Below are 20,731 nucleotides of genomic sequence, written 5' to 3'. Positions count from 1 at the left end.
CACCCACTCACAGTCAATTCCTATGAGTGGATAATGTTCCAATTCTGTTTTTAGCAGCGGCCAGGCTTGCTCCCACTCAGTCTCTGACTCCACTATCAAGGCCTCCGCATTCAGCAGTTTCCCCACTAGTGGACTGGGATTGACAAAATCATCTGTGCTGTCCGGTTGGCGAGATTGCTCTCCATCACTCTGTGAGGTGTTCTCTCCTTTGTTCAGAGCTTCTCCATTCTGTCTGCTGAGAGACGTCTTCCATTTGGGACTTTTAAAGGCCTTCCACAAGTACAGACAGCCTACAGCCGTACCCAGCACTGTGGCTGCAGTCACTGCTAGGGCCTGTGGCCGGGACATGCTTTTTCAGTGTGACTGATGTCCTGATTTGGACCGCACATTACTCGTCAAGAAGGAGTGGGAAAACACGGGGCGGTGTCGCATGCAGCTCGGTTGTAGCTCCAGACATTTCAACCCCAGCCACCCAAAGTGGCCTTCCAACAACACGATTATCAACCTGTCAAAAAAAATCATTTCAGTTTGTTTTTTGAGGAAGGTTTTAAACATGTTGAAAAGAACTGCCAAATGATATAATCGGACATATGAGCGGGCGAGGGAGGAGGGGGGGGGGGACAGGCAGGGGTAGTTATAATCAGAGTAATTATGTAATAGAGTGCAAATGCTTGTATGAAAATAGTTGGTTTATTCTCCCATCATTATCCATCCTTCAAGTCTGTGACAAGTCTTTTAGACATTCTTTAGGTACAGCAGCCCAAGAGTTTCAAAGCCAAAAACTATCTGCTTCAGTGGCTTGGCTACTGACAGTGTCATACAAACATGGATGCGAATCTCTCATGTTCCAACAATCCATAATGGAAAAGTTTTTTTTTTAATTCATTGAGTGGATTTGGACACCATTGGTTAGGCCAGCATTTAATAGAACATAGAACATTACAGCGCAGTACAGGGTCTTCGGCCCTCGATGTTGCGCCAACCAGTGGAACCAATCTAATGACCCTCTAACCTAAACTATTCCAACGTTATCCATATGCCTATCCACTGACCATTTGAACGACCTTAAAGTTGGCGTGTCCACAACTGCTGCAGGCAGGGCATTCCATGACCTTACTACCCTCTGAGTAAAGAACCTACCTCTGACATCCGTCCTATAATTACCACCCCTTAATTTAAAGCTTTGTCCCCTCATGTTAGCCATCACCATCCAAGGTAAAAGGCTCTCACTGTCCACCCTATCCAATCTTTTTATCATCTTGTATGCCTCAATTAGGTCACCTCGTAACCTTCTTCTCTCTAATGAAAATAACCTCAAGTCCCTCAGCCTTTCCTCATAAGACCTTCCCACCGTACCAGGCAACATCCTGGTAAACCTCCTCTGCACCCTTTCCAATGCCCCCACATCTTTCTTATAATGCGGCGACCAGAACTGTACGCAATACTCCAAGTGCGGCCACACCAGAGTTTTGTACAGTTGTAACATGACCTCACGGCTCTGAAATTCAATCCCTCTACCAATAAAAGCTAACACACCATACACCTTCTTAACAACCTTATCAACCTGGGTGCTTACTTCTAGGGAGCTATGCACATGTACCCCAAGATCTCTCTGCTTGTCAACACTACTAAGAGTCCTTCCATTAGCCCTTTATTCTGTACTCCTGTTACTCTTACCAAAGTGAATCACCTCACACTTTTCCATATTAAACTCCATCTGCCACCTCTTGGCCCAGCTCTGCAGCTTATCTATGTTCCTCTGCAAACTGTAACATCCATCCTCACTGTCTACAACTCCTCCAACTTTGGTGTTGTCAGCAAATTTACTAATCCATCCTTCTACACCCTCATCTAGGTCATTTATAGAAATGACAAACAGCAGTGGCCCCAAAACAGAGGTACACCACTTGTAACTGAACTCCAGGTTGAATATTTCCCATCAACCACCACCCTCTGTCTTCTATCAGCTAGCCAATTCCTGATCCAAACTGCTAAATCACCCTCAATCCCATGCATCTGCATTTTCTGCAAATAGCCTACCATGGGGAACCTTATCAAACACTTTGCTAAAATCCACATACACCATGTCAACTGCCTTACCCTCGTCCACCTCTTTGGTTACCTTTTCAAAAAACTTGATAATATTTGTGAGGCACGACCTACCTTTCACAAAACCGTGTTGACTATCCCTAATCAATGTATTTCCCTCTAGATGATTATAAATCCTATCCCTTATAATTCTTTCCAAAACTTTGCCCACAACAGAAGTAAGGCTCACCGGTCTATAATTCCCAGGATGATCTCTACTCCCTTTCTTGAACAAGGGAACATTTGCTATCCTCCAGTCTTCCGGCACTATACCTGAAGCCAATGACGACATGAAGATTAATGCCCATCCCTAGTTGCCCTTGACAAGGTAGTGGTGAGCTGCTTCCTTGAACTGCTGGAGCCTGAGATGTCAGTCTCCCAGAGTGCTGTGAGGGAGGGATTTCTTGGATTTTGACCCAGCGACAGTGCAGGGACGGGGGCATGTTTTCAAATCAGGGTAAGTGAGTCATTTAGAGGGGAACTTCCAGTTGGTGGTGTTCCCATGTATTTGTTGTCCTTATCCTTCTAGATGGTAGAGATTGTAAATTTGAAAGGTGCTGCCTGAAGAACCTTGGTGAATTGCTGCAGCGCATCTTGTAGATTATAAACACTGCTGTCACTGTACATCAATGACGGAGGCAGTGAATGTTTGTGGAAGAGGTAGCAGTCAAGCAAGCTGCTTTGTCCTGGATGGTGTTAAGCTTCTTGAGTGTTGTTGGAGCAGCACCCATCCAGGCAAACAGAGTATTCCATCACTCTCCTGACTTGTGCCTTTTGGATGGTGGACAGGCTTTGAGAAGTCAGGAGCTGAGTTACTCACTGCAGTGTTCCTAGCCTCTGGTCTGCTTAGTATTTATACTGAGGTGGTCCAGTTCAGTTTCCGGTTAATGGTAACCCCACATGTTGACAGTGGGAGATTCAGTGATGGAAATGCTATTTAATGTTAAGGCCAGATGGTTGGATTCTCTCTTGTTGGAGATTGTCATTGCCTGCTATGTGCGTGGCACTACTTGCCATTTGTCAGCACAAGCCTGGGTTTTGTCCAGGTCTTGCTGCATTTAGACATGAACTGCTTCAGTATCTGAGTAACAAACAATGCTGAACATTTTGCAATCATCAGCAAACATCTCTAGTTCTGATTTTATGATGGAAGGAAGGTCATTGATGAAGAAGGTTGGGCCAAGGACACTACCATGAAGGACTCCTGCAATGATGTTCTGGAGCTGAGATGATTGACCTCCAACCACCACAACCATCTTCCTTTGTGCCAGCTTTGACTCCAACCAGAAGTTTTCCTCCTGAATCCCACTGACTCCAGTTTTGCTGGAGCTCCTGGATGCCATATCCTCTCCCTCCCATCCTCTCACCCTGTCACACACTCACTCTGATACCCCTCACCATTTGTTTCTTCCTCTCTCTCTCCCCTTTAGAAACACAGAATCTCTACAGTGCAAAGGGAGGTCTTTTGGGCCATCCAGTCTGTACCAACTTTCTGAAAGAGCATCCTACCCTGTGGCCCTCCCCTCTGCTCCATCCCCACAAGCCCATGCACTTAGCATAGCTAATCCATCTAACCTGCACATCTTTGGTTTGTGGGAGGAAACTGGAGAACCCAGTAAAAATCAACACAGACCTGGGGAGAAGGTGCAAACTTCTTACAGTCACCCAAGGCAGGAATTAAACCCAGGTCCTTGGCACTGTGTGGCAGTAGTGCTAACCACCACGCTGTCCCAAAATAATAGGGGCCATCAAACTGATTTTTCATTTGCCTGCACAGGAATGGGAACGGCAACTTGCCTTTATTAGCATCGGGGTCTAACCTGATTTAAGCTAACCAGCCGTGATGTCCCTCCGTCTCCCATTCTTTCTCATTTTCTCTCTCTCCTCCTTGCCTCGCTCTTCCTCCTTCTCCATGCCCACCTTTCTCCTCTTTCTGTGTCTCCCCTTGTCTCTTCTCTTCCTCCTCCTCGGACCCCCTCCTCCTGTGTCCCCCCCCCTCCCCTCCCCTCCTCCTGTGTCCCCCCCCCTCCCCTCCCCTCCTCCTGTGTCCCCCCCCCTCCCCTCCCCTCCTCCTGTGTCCCCCCCCTCCCCTCCTCCTCCTCCTCCTGTGTCCCCCCCCTCTCCTCCCCTCCTCCTGTGTCCCCCCCCCTCCTCCTGTGTCCCCACCCTCCCCTCCTCCCCTCCTCCTCCTGTGTCCCCTTTCTCTCTCAATATCTCTGTCTCTCACTATGTAGATTTTTTTTATCTGTATTATCTATCACACACTATATTTACCGCTCTATCCCGGTACACATTCTATTTATTATCTCACACATTTACCTGCTTCTGTGTCGCTGCGCTGAGGAACAAAGACACATCCCCGGTTTGAAAGATGGTCCCCGCTCAGCTCCATCAGTCCTCCCAGCCCCACACGGTCCTCCCAGTTCTGCACATGCGCACTGCTCCCCTTTTGTCCGTCAGCCCCCAATTCCCTGTCTCCCTTTTTACTTTGTTACCGGTTTATAATTTCACACAGAGTATAGATCGCCAAACAGCGATCCCAGAGAGATTAGATCCCCAGACAGCGATCTCAGAGAGATTAGATCCCCAGACAGCGATCTCAGACTAGATCCCCAGCCAGTGATACCAGGGTCTAGATCACCAGTTATCCCAGAGAGACCAGATCTCCCGACAGTGATCCCGGGGAGACTAGATCCCCAGACAATGATTCCAGAGACTAGATAACCAGACAATGATTCCAGAGACTAGATCACCAGTTATCCCAGAGAGTCTGGATCTCCAGACAGTGATTCTGTGTAGACTAGACCCCCAGATAGTGGCCCCAGAGAGACTACATCACCAGACAGTGATCCCAAGAGAATAGATCTCCAGTCAGTGATCCTGTAGATAGCAGATCTCCAGACAGTGATCCCAGTGAGAACAGATCCCCAGTGATCCCAGATAGAGAATAGATCCATAGACAATGATCCCAGAGAGAATAGATCCATAGACAGTGATCCCAGGGAGATTACCTCTCCCGACATTGATCCCAGAGGGACTAGCTCCCAGATAGTGACCCCAGAGACTAGGTCACCAGTGATCCCAGAGAAAATAGATTCCCAAATAGTAATCCCAGAGAGAATAGATCCCCAGATAGTGATCCCAGTGGGGATAGAACTCCAGACATTCCGGGGTAGATGTTGCGAGTCACAATCTAAATCTCACCTACCACAGTACACCAGGTGGCTGGAAACCACATAAATATTACATGCAGTACGTTAGTCACAGAATGTATATGGTAGATATGAGGTGTAAGTGCAATTGTATTGATGCACCACAGAGCACTACATAGCGTATGGAGGAAACGGAACAGGTATGGCATGAAATTTTACACATTTTCACCAATAAAGTATATTCTTGAGAACTATTTCCTTTTGTGAGGTCACTGGAACTGTATTCTCCCTGGGATCACTGTCTGTGAACCTTTTCTCTCGGGGATCACTGTCTGGAGAGCTAGTCCCTCTGGGATCACTGTCTTATGGACCTATTCTCTCTGGGATCACTGTGTGAGGATCTTTTTTCTCTGGGATCACTGTCTGGGGAGCTAGTCTCCCTGGGATCACTGTCTATGGATCTGTTCTCTCTGGGATCACTGTGTGAGGATCTTTTTTCTCTGGGATCACTGTCTGTGGATCTAGTCCCCCTGGTATCACTGTCTGGGAATCTATTCTCAATGAGATCACTGTCTGGAGATCTGTTATCCACAGGATCACTGCCTGGAGATCTAGTCTCTCTTGGATCATTGGTAGAATTCTAGTCTCTCTGGAATCACTGTCTAGGGATTAGTCTCTCTGAGGTCAGTGGGATATATTCTCTGGGATCACTGCCTGGGATTATAATCTCTCTGGGGAAATATCTTTGGATCTATTTTCTGTGGGATCACTGTCAAGGGATCTAGTCTCTTTGGGATGTCCCTCAAAATGTACCGCAGACCTTGGTCAGTTTGGTCACGGGCAGTACTTTGTACAGGAAAACTAGCAAGGTTTGGGCAGATGAGAAGAGACTTTCACTGAGTTGATTATCCTCCACCTGCAGTTGATATTTATCTCGGAGTGCAGCCCTGAGAACAGGTCAGAGTACTGCATTATGGAGCCGCCCAGATGAATCTCAACAAAAACCATTGAATCTTTATCTGGAGCTTCATTGCAAAGGTACATTCCAGAAGAAGATGGGTGAGAGCCCCTTCCCCACCACAACTGCCTCAAAGGGTAACTTGTGGAGGTGGTGAGACTCCAGGCATGCAGGAAGGATCTGATGGGGTGGAACCTTTTCATCATCAGCCAAGCTCCATCTTGGTGCCTGTTTGAAAGTTCAGGCAATGAAGCATTCTGAGAAATAACAGACTGCTCAGGAACTGATCCAACAGGATCCACCATCATCTTTTCTCACCTTAAGAATGTCACATGCCTGATGCAATTAGGATCAAAGGTGTTTTTCTAGATTAACTTTACCATGAGTGACAATTGGTAAGGCACAGATCAGCCATCTGAAACATTCTATGGCAGCATGGGCAGACCAAACCTTCATAGAATCAGTACAGTGCAGAAGGAGGCCATTTTGCCCATCAAGTCTGTACCGACCACATCCCACACAGGCCCTATTCCCATAACCTTCATTTATCCTGCTAATTCCCCTGACTCGAGGGTCAATTTAGCATGGCCAATCAACTTAACCCACGTAGCCTTGGACTTTGGAGAAAAGGGGCCCAGGTTTGATTCCAGCCTTGAGTGATTGTGCGAGTCTGCATGTGTCAGCGTGGGTTTCCTCCGGGTGCTCTGGTTTCCTACCACGGTCCAAAGATGTGCAGGTTAGGTGGATTGCCCATGCTAAATTGCCCCTGAGTGTCCCAAGAAATATAGGTTAGAGGAATTAACAGGGTAAATATGTGGGATTCTGGGGACGGGGCCTGGATGGGATGCTCTGTTGGACAGTTAGTGCAAAATCAATGGATCAAATGCCCTCTTTCTGCACTGTTGTTCTCCTTCATCTTTAAGTCATTTGACCTGACATTGAAGGGGGTGAAGAATCGATCAGTCCAGTTCCCAAAACAACACAGCCATCGTTTTGCCACAATATACTTTGGTTCCTGAGGACAGTTCAAAATGCTGATCAGGCTGAGCGCTAATATCTGAGCAGAAGATGGTAATGCTGTCCATGCACTTGGAAACCTTGATCTGGTTACCTCTCCCAAGTGCACATTCTTCTGATAGACTTGTCGATAAAGGGTTGATGCAGTAGATGAACAAGATAGGAGAGACTCCGGATTTGACCAGAAGGCTTTCCAATTCCCACCCATTGATTGAAATATTCCTGGAAGAAGGAATGTCTGCTGTATCAATGATACAAACATCCATTTGTGGCTGCCAGAGGTACCAACCCAGCCCAGAGACTCCCATTCACTAAACACTTGCTATTGAGTAGAGAGGGAGTCTGCACTGGGTACTGTCCCAATCACCAGACCAGAAGCTCTGTGTTTGAATCCAGCGCTCCGAAAGCTAGTGGCTTTTGCTACCAAATAAAGCTGTTGGATTTTAACCTGGTGTTGTGAGACTTCTTACTTTGAATCCAGCCCCAGGTCTTTAGGCCATGGAAGATTTGTTCGTAACACAGTTTAATGGGCTGACAATTGGTAAGGCACTTCCTGCCACTATTCCCCAAGGGGAGGGAAATAACAGTGGGGATGTAAAGGTATGCTTCAGAAAACTGATTGGAGAAGTGATGATGGTAACATGATCCGGAGCTGTCGGGTCATGGGCACTGTCGGAGATTCACAGCCGAGGAACACTGTGCCCATGATGCAGTGTGGTAGACACCTGAAAAGCACCAATGCCCCAAGTGGACCTGTACACACCTCATCTGGAGGCCGTGTGCATCGTTACATTCGGAGGTGACACCCCACCCCTCCCACCCCGCTCCACCATGAGTGTTTCACTTGCCTCACACACATCACTCCCCACCAAACTCCCATGTTATAATCTTCCCTCTGCACAGGTTACAGATTTCCCCGGTGACCATCAGCATTCCTTCTGCAGACTGGGACAGAGCCCACCAAGCCCTGGAACACTGACTGTAGGTGCATCCTGCTGTGCATTCTTCCTGTTGAGTGACCCTCCCTGTAGCTGGGATGCACTATGCTCCCAATGACCACTGCTGCTGCGTATCTGCTGCTCCTCTGCACTGTCTCCTGTCTCTGACTGGGAGACCCACATAGCCCGTGGACTGTCTGTGGCGGATTAGGATTAGAAGGGTAAATACGTGGGGTCTACCGTCAGTGTTCCAGGGCTTGGTGGGCTCTGTCCTGGGCATGCTGGAAGCAATGCTGATGGTCACCGGGGACATCTGCAGCTTATAGATAGGGAAGATTATGACCTGGGGTGGGTGAGGTAAGTGAAACACTCATGGCTGGGGGGGGGAGGTGGTGGGTTTATCACCTCTGAATGTAACGGTGCACACAGTTTTCAGATGGGGTGGTTAGAGATCCACTTGGGACATTGGTGCTTTTCAGGTGATGGGCTCAGGTTGTGGGGGGTGGTGGGGGTGGGGGGTGCGTGGGGAACGTCAACCGCCACAACAGGATCTGTGACTCCTTTCCACTTTACAGAGGATCTTCTGCATCTTGACTCTGGCCCGCCAGCCCCTAAACTAACACTGGAACCAGGAACTACAAAGGTTTCCAGAAAGTCCAAGGACAATAGTGACCCTCCTAAAATCCTACAGCCCCAACTTCTGAGTGTTGACATGAACCATCCCTAATGTGCTTCACAAACAAATCCCAGCCCAGAGTCTGGAGTATGTTTGCACCCGATTCCTGTAAACAATATGGTGTATTAGAGACGTGATAAACAGGACAGACTCTGGTTAAAAATGAATGAAGATTTATAATGGTGTGTGATCCTGCTCTCCTTCTCTCCCTGTTTCCCTGCACTAGGTCTATTGTATCACTCCGGTGTGTATCAATAGAGCTCTGCATGAGCCAATAGGAATAAATACAAATACATAACACCTTTGACCCCTTGTTTGTCAGCATTTCCTGCAACCTTGTCAGGGTTCAGCCCCCTGTCTTCCCCCTACCATCCACTGCTTGTCATCCAAATCCGTTTCCTTGTCAATCTGCCTGCTCTTGCTCCCCCCCAACTCACCCCCCCCCCCGACTACCCCCCCCCCCCCCCCACTACCCCTTTGCCCTTACACAGCCTTCTTTTTATGTTGCCTCCCTTATCTTTGTCAATCCACCACCTCCACTTCACACCCCACCCCTGGTTGAACTTCAGTCTGTTGAAGTGGAGGCTGCATGAGTCTCACAGCACAGTGCTGTCCAGACAGACAATCGTGTGTGTGTGTGGCACGGGGGCTACATGGGGCCCCATCAAGGTTCTGAGTGCGGGCTACAAGACATTTTGTTGATTGTTGCCCAGACACAGGTTTAGAATCATAGAATCTGCCATACAGAAGGAGGCCATTTGGCCCATCGAGCCTGCACTGACAACAATCCCACCCAGACCCTATCCTCGTTTCCCTACATATTTATCCTCTGTATCCCCCTGACATTAAAGGGCAATTTATCATGGCCAATCCACCCAACCTGCACGTCTTTGGACTGTGGGAGGAAACCAGAGCACCTGGAGGAAACCCATGCAGACATAGGGAGAATGTGCAAACTCCACACAGGCAGTGACCCCAGGCTGGGAATTGAACCTGGTCCCTGGCGCTGTGAGGCAGCAATGCTAACCACTGCGCCAGCGTGCCACCCACATTCCGTTGATTTCTATCCATATAGTTTTTTTTTCCTACCAGTATGATTGAAGTGATAGGCACGTAAAAGGCAAGTGAAGTGAGGTGTGTGCTGATTACTCACAACATTGACTGTGAGAGGCGTGTGCTCCCTCTGTATCAATGTTTATTTTGTTTTTACCAGTTGAAGTTGATGACAGTTGTATTATGAAATATTCAGCATGTATTAAATGTATTTAATCTTATTCATGGGGTCATGGTTTGTGAATAAGCCCAATTTCAATCTTACGCCCCACTAAGTTGAAGTTGGGCCACTTATACAATCCACCTACTAACCGAGGTTACCCATCACTAGATTATTGGATCATTCAATTGCTGCCTGTGGAATGTTGCAGTTCATATGTCAGCGGCTGTGATTTTTACAACAGTAATTAGTTAAATAAGTATCTAATTGAAGTTCTTCGAACGTCATGAGGTCATGAAAGGTGCTTTAAAAATCCAAGTTCTTCCTTTCTGAGTTTGTGAACACATGAATACTTTAGAGGATACGCAACTTTTAATGAGGTACTAAGTGAGCTATAGTTACTATAACAGGCTTACACTGAGGATTGGTGTTGGACAGAAACATTTAGTGTGACCCAACAATAACTGATCACCTTTTAGACTGTTTGCAGCACTTGCAAATTCCGTACCAGCTCTTTTTATAACATTGAAGAGCTGTCTAATTTCACAGTGTTAATGGGACCAAAGTATTAGGAGTGACCTTACTTGTTGTCGTTGGTGGTACTCCCTCAGTTCAAGGGTGATGTTTACTCAGAGTTGGGAGCTTCTACCATGGGTCCCCTTGTGAATGAACTGGACAATTCTTGACCTGCAGATCTTTGAGTACATGGGATTGGATGTCCCAGTAGTTATTGGGATGTGTAATGCAGGGTTCCTTTGCTTTCCAACTCTGTCGCCGCTCGCTTCATCAATAAGATGTTTTTGACTCAAAGCATGGTGCAGCTTGAAGGAGAATTTGTTAACATTTTGAACGAAAAGTAGCAAGTTCCGTGACCCAGTTATTAATGTCAATTCTGCCAAACCTCAAGGAGAGATTCTCTGTGTCTTTAATGTGTTTTCTTTGTCCTCATCTAGAATGTTGGCCACTTGAGAGTTGAGATAACAGGGACCTAGTGGGGGAAATGCTTTGCATCCATCCAGACATAATGTCCAGTCCATCGAATATACTGGAGTTTTCCCTTTATGATTGTGGAACTGGCTTCAAGAAGGACACTGGCATTTGTTCAATGGTCCTCCCAGCAAAATAAGGAGGATGCGGCTGAGCCATTACTGATGGAATAGCTCCATTCCTCTGCCACTGACTCTATAGTTAAGAAAGCCCACCAACCTCTACCTCCTCAGGAAGCTAAGGAAATTTGGCATGTCCACAAGGGCTCTCACCAATTGTTACAGATGCACCATAGAAAGCGTCATTACCAGATGTATCACAGCTTGGTATGGCTCCTGCTCTGACCAAGACTGCAAGAAACTATAAAGGATCATGAACAAAGCCCAGTCCATCAGGCAAACCAGCCTCCCATCCATCGACTCTGTCTGTCTGCCTTGGAAAAGCAGCCAGCGTAATCAAGGACTCCACGCACCCCGGGCATTCTCTCTTCCACCTTCTTCTGTCAGGAAAAAACACAAGTCACTCAAAACCAACTCAAGAACAGCTTTTACCCTTCTCCCATCAGACTTTTGAATGGACTTGCTATATTTTAAGCGGATTTTCCGCTACACCCTAGCTATGACTGTAACACTATATTCTGTACCCTCTCCTTTCCTTCTCCCCTATGTACTTTATGAATGATATGCTTTGTCTGTATAGCATGCAAGAAACAATACTTTTCACTGAATAGCAATACACGTGTCAATAATACTCAAATATATTAGCAAGCCACTTTACAATTACAATATTGAAGTTCAGCATTAAAATATATATTTAAAAGTAAATTTAAAACCTCCTTTTGTCCTGGCTGTTTCTCCCTTTTTGTATCTTTCTTCTGTATTCTATACTCATAATGAGTTAAAAATCCAATCTTGTCTTCTTGGCATTTTAGCCTTTGCTCTATATTCATTTTATTTTTAAATACAGAGCTTACTTTTTCTTCAGTCTCCATTCTATTCTTGGAGAAATCAAAGTGGTTCTTTTATTGGACTGATTCCTGGAATGAGGTCATTGATTTACTGGGTAAAGAGACTGGGTAAATCTGGGTTATTAAGCAGGTTGGCGACAAGGTTAAGGAATGATTTGATTGAAGATAATGCAAGGAATTGACAGGGCAGTAAGGGAAACTATTCTTCCTTTGATAAAGATCTAAGAACAAGAGGACATTGCCGTAAAATTCAAAGACATGGAAAAAAGCTAATACAAGAAAAATCCCTCCACATAAAGGGTTATTAGATTTAGAATGTACCTAATTTTTTTTGCAGAATCAATTTGGATATTTTGAAGTAGAAAGGTACATGATTAGGTTTAAAGAGATGGAGGGACTATGAAAACAAAATAGCAGATCAGGTTCGATGGAGCCAAAGATCTACTCCTGTCCTGTGTGTACGGGGATTAGTTTAGCTCAGTTGGTTGGACAGCTGGTTAGTGATGCAAAGTAACACCAACATAAAGGCCCCAATTTTTCAACCTTGTCCCTTACCTGAGCTGTGGTGGTTCTCAGGTTAAATCACCACCATTCAGCTCTCCGCCCTCTAGCCTACGGTTACCGGGACTATCACAGTGAGAAGTCTCACAACACCAGGCTAAAGTCTAAAGGCTTTTGGAGCTCATGGCGTTTACTACCAAATAAACCTGTTGGACTTCAACCTGGTGTTGTGAGACTTCTTACTGTGCTTACGCCAGCATCTCCACATCATGACAGATGTGTCATGATGTGGAGACTATGGCAACTTTACCTTACCCTGTCCTGTATATTGCTCAGCACACCTCCTGTTTGAATTATTTTACAACACAACTCCCTTTTCAAACAGTGAGAATGACATTTTCCTCTGGTTTCATCAATAACGATGCTAGAAAATATCAATTGTGACAAGCCCTGAAGAAACCGTACACTAGTATCAGTAATATTACAAAGAAGTACCAATCACCAGCACAGAAACTGACCATTTGGCCCAACAAGTAATTGCCAGTGATTAGTTTCCTCTCAAGAGCCCACTTACCGCCACTCCCAGTTTAACCTCATCAATATTTTGTGTTCATTTCTTTCTGTATCATGTGCGTACATAACTTCTCCTTGAATGCATCCATCATATTCACCTGAACAAAATCTCTGGAAGTGAATTCCACATTCTAGCCAATCTCTAGATAGAAAATTTTTCTTTGAAATTCTTGCTGGATTTAATGGTGAATATTTCAGTTGTCATTGCTGCTTCTGGTCTTGTCCCCACAAGTTGAAACATGTCCGCCCTAGAATCCCTACAGAGCAGAAGGAGGCTATTTAGTCCATTGAGATTGCACCAACAACAAGCCAACCCAGGCCCTATCCCCGTACACCACATATTAACCCTGCCACTCCCTCAACACACTAAGGGGCAATTTAGCATGACCTAACCTGCACATCATTGGACTGTGGGACAAAGCCCACACAGACACGGGGAGAACATGCAAATTCCACACAGACAATGACTGAAGGCTGGAATTGAATCAGGATCCCTGGTACTGGGAGACAGCCATGCTAACCATGTCCCACTGCGCCTTCAATTCCATTTATAATCTTGAATACTTCTTTGAAGTCAGATCTTGATCTTTCCAGTTTTAGAGAAAAGAGCCCCAGCTGTTCAGTCTTTCCTGATGGGTGTAACCTCTTTCTTCTAAGCAATTCTTATGAATATACATTGCACCTTTCCCTAGTGCCTGCATATCCATTTTATAACACAGAGATCAAAATTGTTTACAAGTCTCCAAGTGTAGAATAACAACAGTTATAACAACAGTTAATAACAAGTTTAACTACTTCTCTGCTTCTTAATTCTCTCCCTCTCTAGAAATGAAGCCCAGTGCTTTTTTTATGTGACTATTTTGATTATTTATGTATCTGCATCCCCAGGTCCCTGCTAATAGTGGAATTTTATTGAAGAAACATAATCACAGCCAAAAGGCATTGAAAAATCCATATAAAGGCTAAAGGCAGATTTTAAAAAATGGAGACATTCCAACGATCCTTAACTCACTTTAGACCATTATTTTCCAAGGAGGATAAGCACTTCTAATACTTCCTACCAAAATGTAGTGTGTTGATCTGTATTGAATCTTTTTAAACAATTACACGTCAGTTCTGTCAATTTATTAATGATTCCAGTTTTTTTATCAGCCCTCTTCTCCCTCCAGTTTGGTATCAGCATAATCAAGTACCCCACACACTCCGGATATTCTCTCTTCCACCTTCTTCCGTCCAGAAAATGATACAAAAGTCTGAGGTCATGTACCACTGACTCAAAAATAGTTTCTTCCCTGCTGCCATTAGACTTTTGAATCGACCTACCTCACACTAAGTTGGTCTTTCTCTACACCCTAGCTACGACTGTAACACTACATTCTTGTTTCCTTCTCTATGAATGGTATGGGGTGTCCATGTAAAGTGCAAGAAACAATAATTTTCACTGCTCACTAATACATATGACAATAATCAAATCATCTGTAAATTTTGAAATTTGTACTAATTTAATGAGCTAAATCATTTATGTAAAAGGTAAACAACATTGGTTGCAGCACTGAACCTTCTAGAAAACTGATTCTGACTGTTGTCCAGTTCACAGTATCTCTCAAATCCTGCAGAGTTACTTGACTGACACACATGAAACATTTTTACTGTGTATCAGGCAAAAAGGACAATGCATGTAAGCCAGCAGTCAATGAAACAGTCGCAACTTTCTTTGAAGACAGCAAAGCTAAGAATTAAACTTGACAATTTTAACAACTCGACTTCCAGCTACCTGGATTCTTTTAGAAACTTAAATACTTCCCAGATACTTGTAACTTTCAGCGGTTCGTCAGATTCTTTGTTCCGTTCCTTTCTCTCTCTTTACTGGTTGATTCTCTCTATGGTTGGAGGGCAAACTGCTCTGGTCTTTGTCATATCCGGATGTGTCTTTAGATAGGCTGGAGAGTGGGGGCAGGTCAAATCCTGCCAGCACCATGTTCTTATGCCTTTCTGGCTACCTTCTGGAATTTTCCAGAGACTTGAGCTAAGAGACATCGAGTTAATTGGTTTCATCATCCTGAAACATCATTAATGGTTTTCAATGGCTTACTCATTGTGAACCTTTTGTATGTGTCTACTTTGGGGTTTGGTGTCTGGTTTTTGGACCAGAATATATGCATCTGGTCTTTTGTTTTACTGAGACGCATTTGCGTCTAGTGGTGTATTAGTGGTGATGTGTTTGTCAGGAAATGTCTGACTGACCTTTCACACTTGCTAATGTGTTCTGGTGCATCTTTGGTTTTTAATTTTCTGAGCTTGAATTTTGCAGAACCCTGTCTCCTGGCAGACTTGTCTGCGTACTTGAACTGAGGTATTCCTAGTATATCTTTCTTTTTGGCCAATTTGTGTCATAGAAACATAGAAGATAGGAGCAGGAGGCCATTCAGCCCTTTGAGCCTGCTCCGCCATTCATCACAATCATGGCTGATCGTCCAACTCAATAGCCTAATCCTGCTTTCTCCCCGTAACCTTTGATTCCAATTGCCCCAAGTGCTATATCCAGCCGCCTCTTGAATACATTCAATGTTTTGGCATCAACTGCTTCCTGTGGTAATGAATTCCACAAGCTCACCATCCTTTGGCTGAAGAAATGTCTCCTTATCTCTGTCCTAATTGGTCTACCTCAGACTGAGACCCCTGGTTCTGGACACCCCCACCATCAGACACATCCTCCCTGCATCTACCCTAATCATCTATTCTGTTTTTATTTCAGCTACTGCACTTGTATTTCTGGCTTCTTGGTTGTTTGTAGTTGGTTCCTTTGTGATGAATCTAATTTACTCAAGCAGTTGCTGGTTGTTGCAACACCATTTACCAATTCAAGTAACAACCTACAATCTACTGTTTTGTCACCAGCTTGCCATTCAAACAACTACATGTCCTCTAACCTCACGTGTTCTGATCTTAATCATGGGTCTATAAAGTTAATGCCTTCTCAAAGGCTTTCAGGAAATTCAGTTACGTCTACATTGCCCTTAAGAACATAAGAACATAAGAAATGGGAGCAGGAGTAGGCCATCTAGCCCTTCAAGCCTGCCCCACCATTCAACAAGATCATGGCTGATCTAAAGTGGCTCAGTTCCACTTTCCTGCTTTCTCCCCATAACCCTTAGTCCCCTTGCCTACCAAAAACCTATCTACCCGCGTCTTAAATATATTTAGCGAGGTAGCCTCAACTACTTCAACAGGCAGAGAATTCCAGAGATTCACCACCCTTTGAGTGAAGAAGTTCCTCCTCAACTCTGTTCTAAACTGCCCCCCCGCTTATCTTGAGGCTGTGCCCTCTAGTCCTGCTGTCCTTTCTGAGCAGGACGAACCTCTCCACCTCTACCCTATCCATCCCCTTCATCATCTTATATGTCTCAATGAGATCTCCCCTCATCCTTCTAAACTCTAACGAGTACAAGCCCAGTCTATTCAGCCTCTCCTCATAGCTCAACCCCCTCAACTCCGGTATCAGCCTAGTGAACCTCCTCTGCACTCCCTCGAAGGCCAAAATATCCTTTCGCAGGTGCGGCGACCAAAACTGCACACAGTACTCCAGCTGCAGCCTCACCAGTGCCCTGTACAGTTGCAGCAAGACCTCCCTACTTTTATATTCAATCTCCCTCGCTATGAAGGCCAGCATCCCATTTGCCTTCCTGACCACCTGCTGCACCTGTAGGCTGGGTTTTTGCGACTCATGCACAAGGACCCCCAGGTCCCTCTGCACCGTAGCATGCTGCAGCTTTTCGCCCTGTAAGTAGTAGTCCTTCCTACCATTATTCCTACCAAAGTGGATAACCTCACACTTGCCTTTATTCTTACCTATCTTTCTGTTGCTAATACAAACTAAATGGTGAATGGAAAGCTCTAGGATCACAGTCAATGCTGTTAAACAATTAATTTGATTTAACTTGCTTCTGTTGTCAGTGATCGGTACCTCCAGAAGAGAGTGTGAATAGTGTGATGGTAGTATGCTATTGCTCTCTCTCTCTCTATATATAGATACATATAGTTTTTTTTAAATGTTTAAGGGGACTGTTTACAGATTCAGCTCTATTCTGTTGGTAGTAGATATGCCTGGAAAACATTTAGCTCAGATGCTGGGAGGGCAGGGTAGTTGCTCATTTTGGCCATATAGGGCCCAATTTTCCCATCACGTCATGCCTGTTTTTGGGCACAAAAACTTGTTAAATTCAGGCAATGAGGTGAGTAGTGCATCTGCCTCCACAGCGGTTGTCTCTTTACCAAAGCCCGAAAATGGCTGCAGCCATTTAAATTCATTTGCATGCATTTAAATTGACTTAATAGGCTGCCCGCCCAACCTTACCAGCACTTCCCCCTTTACCACTCCTCCAGAATTAGCGCAAAACAGACATGCTCCACAAAAATCTGATTCGGGTGCTCCAGTTAGTGAGGCGGTAAGTGCTGGGGGTCTGCCACCACTCTGTTTGAGATTAGTGGGGGGAAGTGGTGGTGGAGGGGGATAAGGGGGTCAGTAATGTTGTGGGGGTGAGGCAATGTCTGTGAGGACCAGGGAGAGGCATTATCCGACCCAGGAGCGATGTGGCAGGGGAGCCACATTCTATCATTTTGTTTCTGCAGTTGGAGGTGCCGATTGGAGCTGCAGGATTTCGGGTGTGTTAAGCTACCCCCCCCCGCCCCAAGCCCTGACCCCCGACACCCGACACACCCCCCCCTTCCCCCGCCCCCACCAACAGGCTTGTGCAGTGCAATTCACAATTACTGATAATTTTTCAGGCAGAGTGCATACGGGGGTGTCTGAGAACAGCAGTAAAAGTGAGAATTGAAACAGTCCCAGTTTCAAGTCCACACAGCACTTAGAATCAAAATGGTAAAATAGGGCCCATACTGTTTACTTCAGATAGAACTAATGAACTTTTGTTTATAGATAGAGAAATCCCCTGGGGTTTTGATTAAATGAATGAAAGTAGGTTTAGGTATGCAGGGTCATGTGGTTAATGGGAGGGGCAAAGAAAGTTTTCAGTTCTGGCTGGGAATTGCTTGAAGACAGAGGGTTTCTGCAAATTGCTGAAACTCATTCTCTGAAAGCTTCAAGGCTGTCTACACTCATTACAGCAAGTATTTTTATGGTTGCTAACTGCATTTAAAATTTTAAAGTCTGTAAGAGGATATTTGGAACTGAAAAAGTGATGAATTGGAAATTGAAGTTATTTTGTTTCATTGTTAAATATTGTTCAATGGTTTATAGTTAAGCTGCTTCATTTGTTAGAGTTGGAGTTCAGTTGTGTTATTACATAAAGTTTGTTTTACTAGAAAATATTTCTAATTTGTCAGTGGAATTACTCCTGGAATGAAGAATCCTATCCGCACATTTATGCCAAAACAGAAAATTGTTGGGGTCTTGTCTGGCTTTATACTATACCTGATACACTGCGCCCCCCCCCCCCCCCCCAACCCTAACAAGAGCTACTTAATTCTTAGATGTCTTCCCATCAATGAAATGAATGGACAGAGATTGATTCCATCTCTTCTACTATTGTCATATGATTGGAATTAGACTTCTGTCCTCCAACAAATTGCAGGCCCAATTTTGGTGCCTTAAACCTGATAGTGCTTTCTAATTCACAAAACCAGAGGTCAAATACCTCCCCACCCCCACATGGCCTCATCCTCATCACTCTCTTCAGCTGAACATACTTCCAAAACTCAGCCTTCCTCTTTTCCATCCTCTATTTTCTTCACCTCTTCATTGGTAGACCAGACCTGGGCAAATTATGGCCTGCGTATTTCATCCGGCAAGTGGAAGCTTTGTATCTCGTTCACGACTATAGCTGGGAAGGTGTGTGTAGTGCACTGTCAAATACAGTGCATGCCCACTATGCATATACAACTGCTTGTGGCTGAGTGGTGTTGGGAACTGTGAAGCTAAAATGCAGATCCTGGAGAGCTTTAAGGAAAATATTTCAATGCCAAAGGAAATATTGCCTGGTAAGGAACTTATTGCCTAGTAAGTTGGAGTTGACAGTGATCGGAGGCTTGAGTGGCCATGATAGTCGGTGTGGAGCAGAATTGAACACGGTAAGTTTATATTTAAAAATATTTATTACATTATTGTAGTGTTGATTTGGTTTCTGGATTTTGCTAGTATGAATACTAACTTCAAAAATACAATTGACTTTAAATAGAGTATTAAAATCCAAGTGTAAAGTCAACTCTTTATATAGTTTTGTTTTCCCATTCCCTCATTGAAGGGATTGACACTTGCCAAGGTCTACTGCCAAGACTGCTAGCAGTCCAGGATTTGAGCTGGGATTTTCAGGTCAGTATTGGCAAAATAATAAACCAAGACTACCTTTGCCTATTAAAATGGCTCTATATAAAAATAATTCATCTGTGTACATCCTGTCAACAATTTGCCCTGTGAATTTCTATAACCACATTTATAATGGGTCCAGGGATGTGAAGCTTCAGTTAAGTAGGGTGATGAGAACAGCTGAGGTTGCTCTCCTTAGAGAACTGAGGGTAGATTTAATAGATATTCAAAATCATGAAAGGCATTGATTAGACTAAGGAGAAACTGTTTCTAGTGGCAGGAGGATCGGTAACCAGAGGACGCAGATTTAAGGTAATTAGCAAAAAAGCCGCTCGGTAGCAGATTTGTAGACAAAGCAAAAACTCTATCTACAATTCTACTGAATACAGTATTTAAATAATGAATTACTGCTACTACTAAGGATTACTGCAACAAGTCCCAATACATGCTTGTGGACACTTTCAGTCATGCAATCTCAGTTTAACATTTTGAGATGGGCATCTCAGTGATTAGTCGCTTCAGCACTTCCTGCTCGAGCACAGCTAAAAATTCAGATTTTGAGAGAAAGAATTAAGAATGTAAAAGATGAAAAGTGTTAGACTTTAGGTTAGGGTTTGCAAGTTCTGTGAAAATTGAAAGTTAAGAATGTGTTTCCTAACAGTTTAGCACTACTGCCTCAGTGCCAGGGACATGAGGTTGATTCCTGGCTTAGGTCATGCTCCATGCCTCTACGGGGTTTCCTCCGGATGCTCCGGTTTCCTCCCACAGTCCGAATGACATGCTGGTTAGGCCATGGTAAATTCTCTCTGTGTACCTGGACAGGTGCTCAAGTGTGGCGACTAGGGGATTTCACAGTAACTTCATTGCAGTGTTAATGTAAGCCAACTTGTGACACTAATAAACTTCAAAAACATCATGAAGTTATTAAATCTCAGCTCTGGCCATAAGAGATAGACAATACAGATCATTAGGTGCCCCATTAGATGTGGAAAGTGTTATACATTTACCAAATTAGGCAGCAGAAGACATGGTTCACAACATGCTTTATTGTGATACTAAACGTCAACACAGTGGTTTCCATTCTACACCTCTGGATCCTCTCCCTGTCTAGAAGGTGTTCCTGACTGGGGAAAAACCCAGCTCTTAAGCAGAGGCTTCACTGATCGTCAGCTGCCCTCGGTTCATTCTGAAGCAAGACCTGGTTTATTCCTAAAGGGACCTGTATTTTCAACATAGTCAATTTCTGAGATTTATTTTGGCGCCTCCTTTTTTCTTTACTGCCTTCCCCCTTGCAACACCATGTTGTAAATCACAGTAATGCAGCAGTAATATGGACAAG

General features: G+C 44.7%; 1 protein-coding gene across 1 annotated transcript in view; it reads right to left on the bottom strand.

Annotated features, from left to right (window-relative positions):
• The window catches only part of exd2 (exonuclease 3'-5' domain containing 2), a 40,719-nt gene extending 36,225 nt beyond the window's left edge, over nt 1–4,494 (bottom strand). The window contains exons 1-2 of the mRNA XM_080203031.1: nt 4,408–4,494; nt 4–505 (exon numbers count right to left, since the gene is read on the bottom strand). Coding sequence (XP_080059157.1) covers nt 4–348 — 345 coding nt within the window. The 5' untranslated portion in view covers nt 349–505; nt 4,408–4,494. The remainder of the gene's footprint in view (nt 1–3; nt 506–4,407) is intronic.
• Nucleotides 4,495–20,731: the final 16,237 nt, after the last annotated feature.

Source organism: Carcharhinus amblyrhynchos, chromosome 14 (genome assembly GCF_965287045.1).
Source record: "Carcharhinus amblyrhynchos chromosome 14, sCarAmb.v2.hapA, whole genome shotgun sequence".
In the NCBI taxonomy this organism is placed as follows: domain Eukaryota; kingdom Metazoa; phylum Chordata; class Chondrichthyes; order Carcharhiniformes; family Carcharhinidae; genus Carcharhinus; species Carcharhinus amblyrhynchos.
This window is presented reverse-complemented; position numbering and strand designations above follow the sequence as displayed.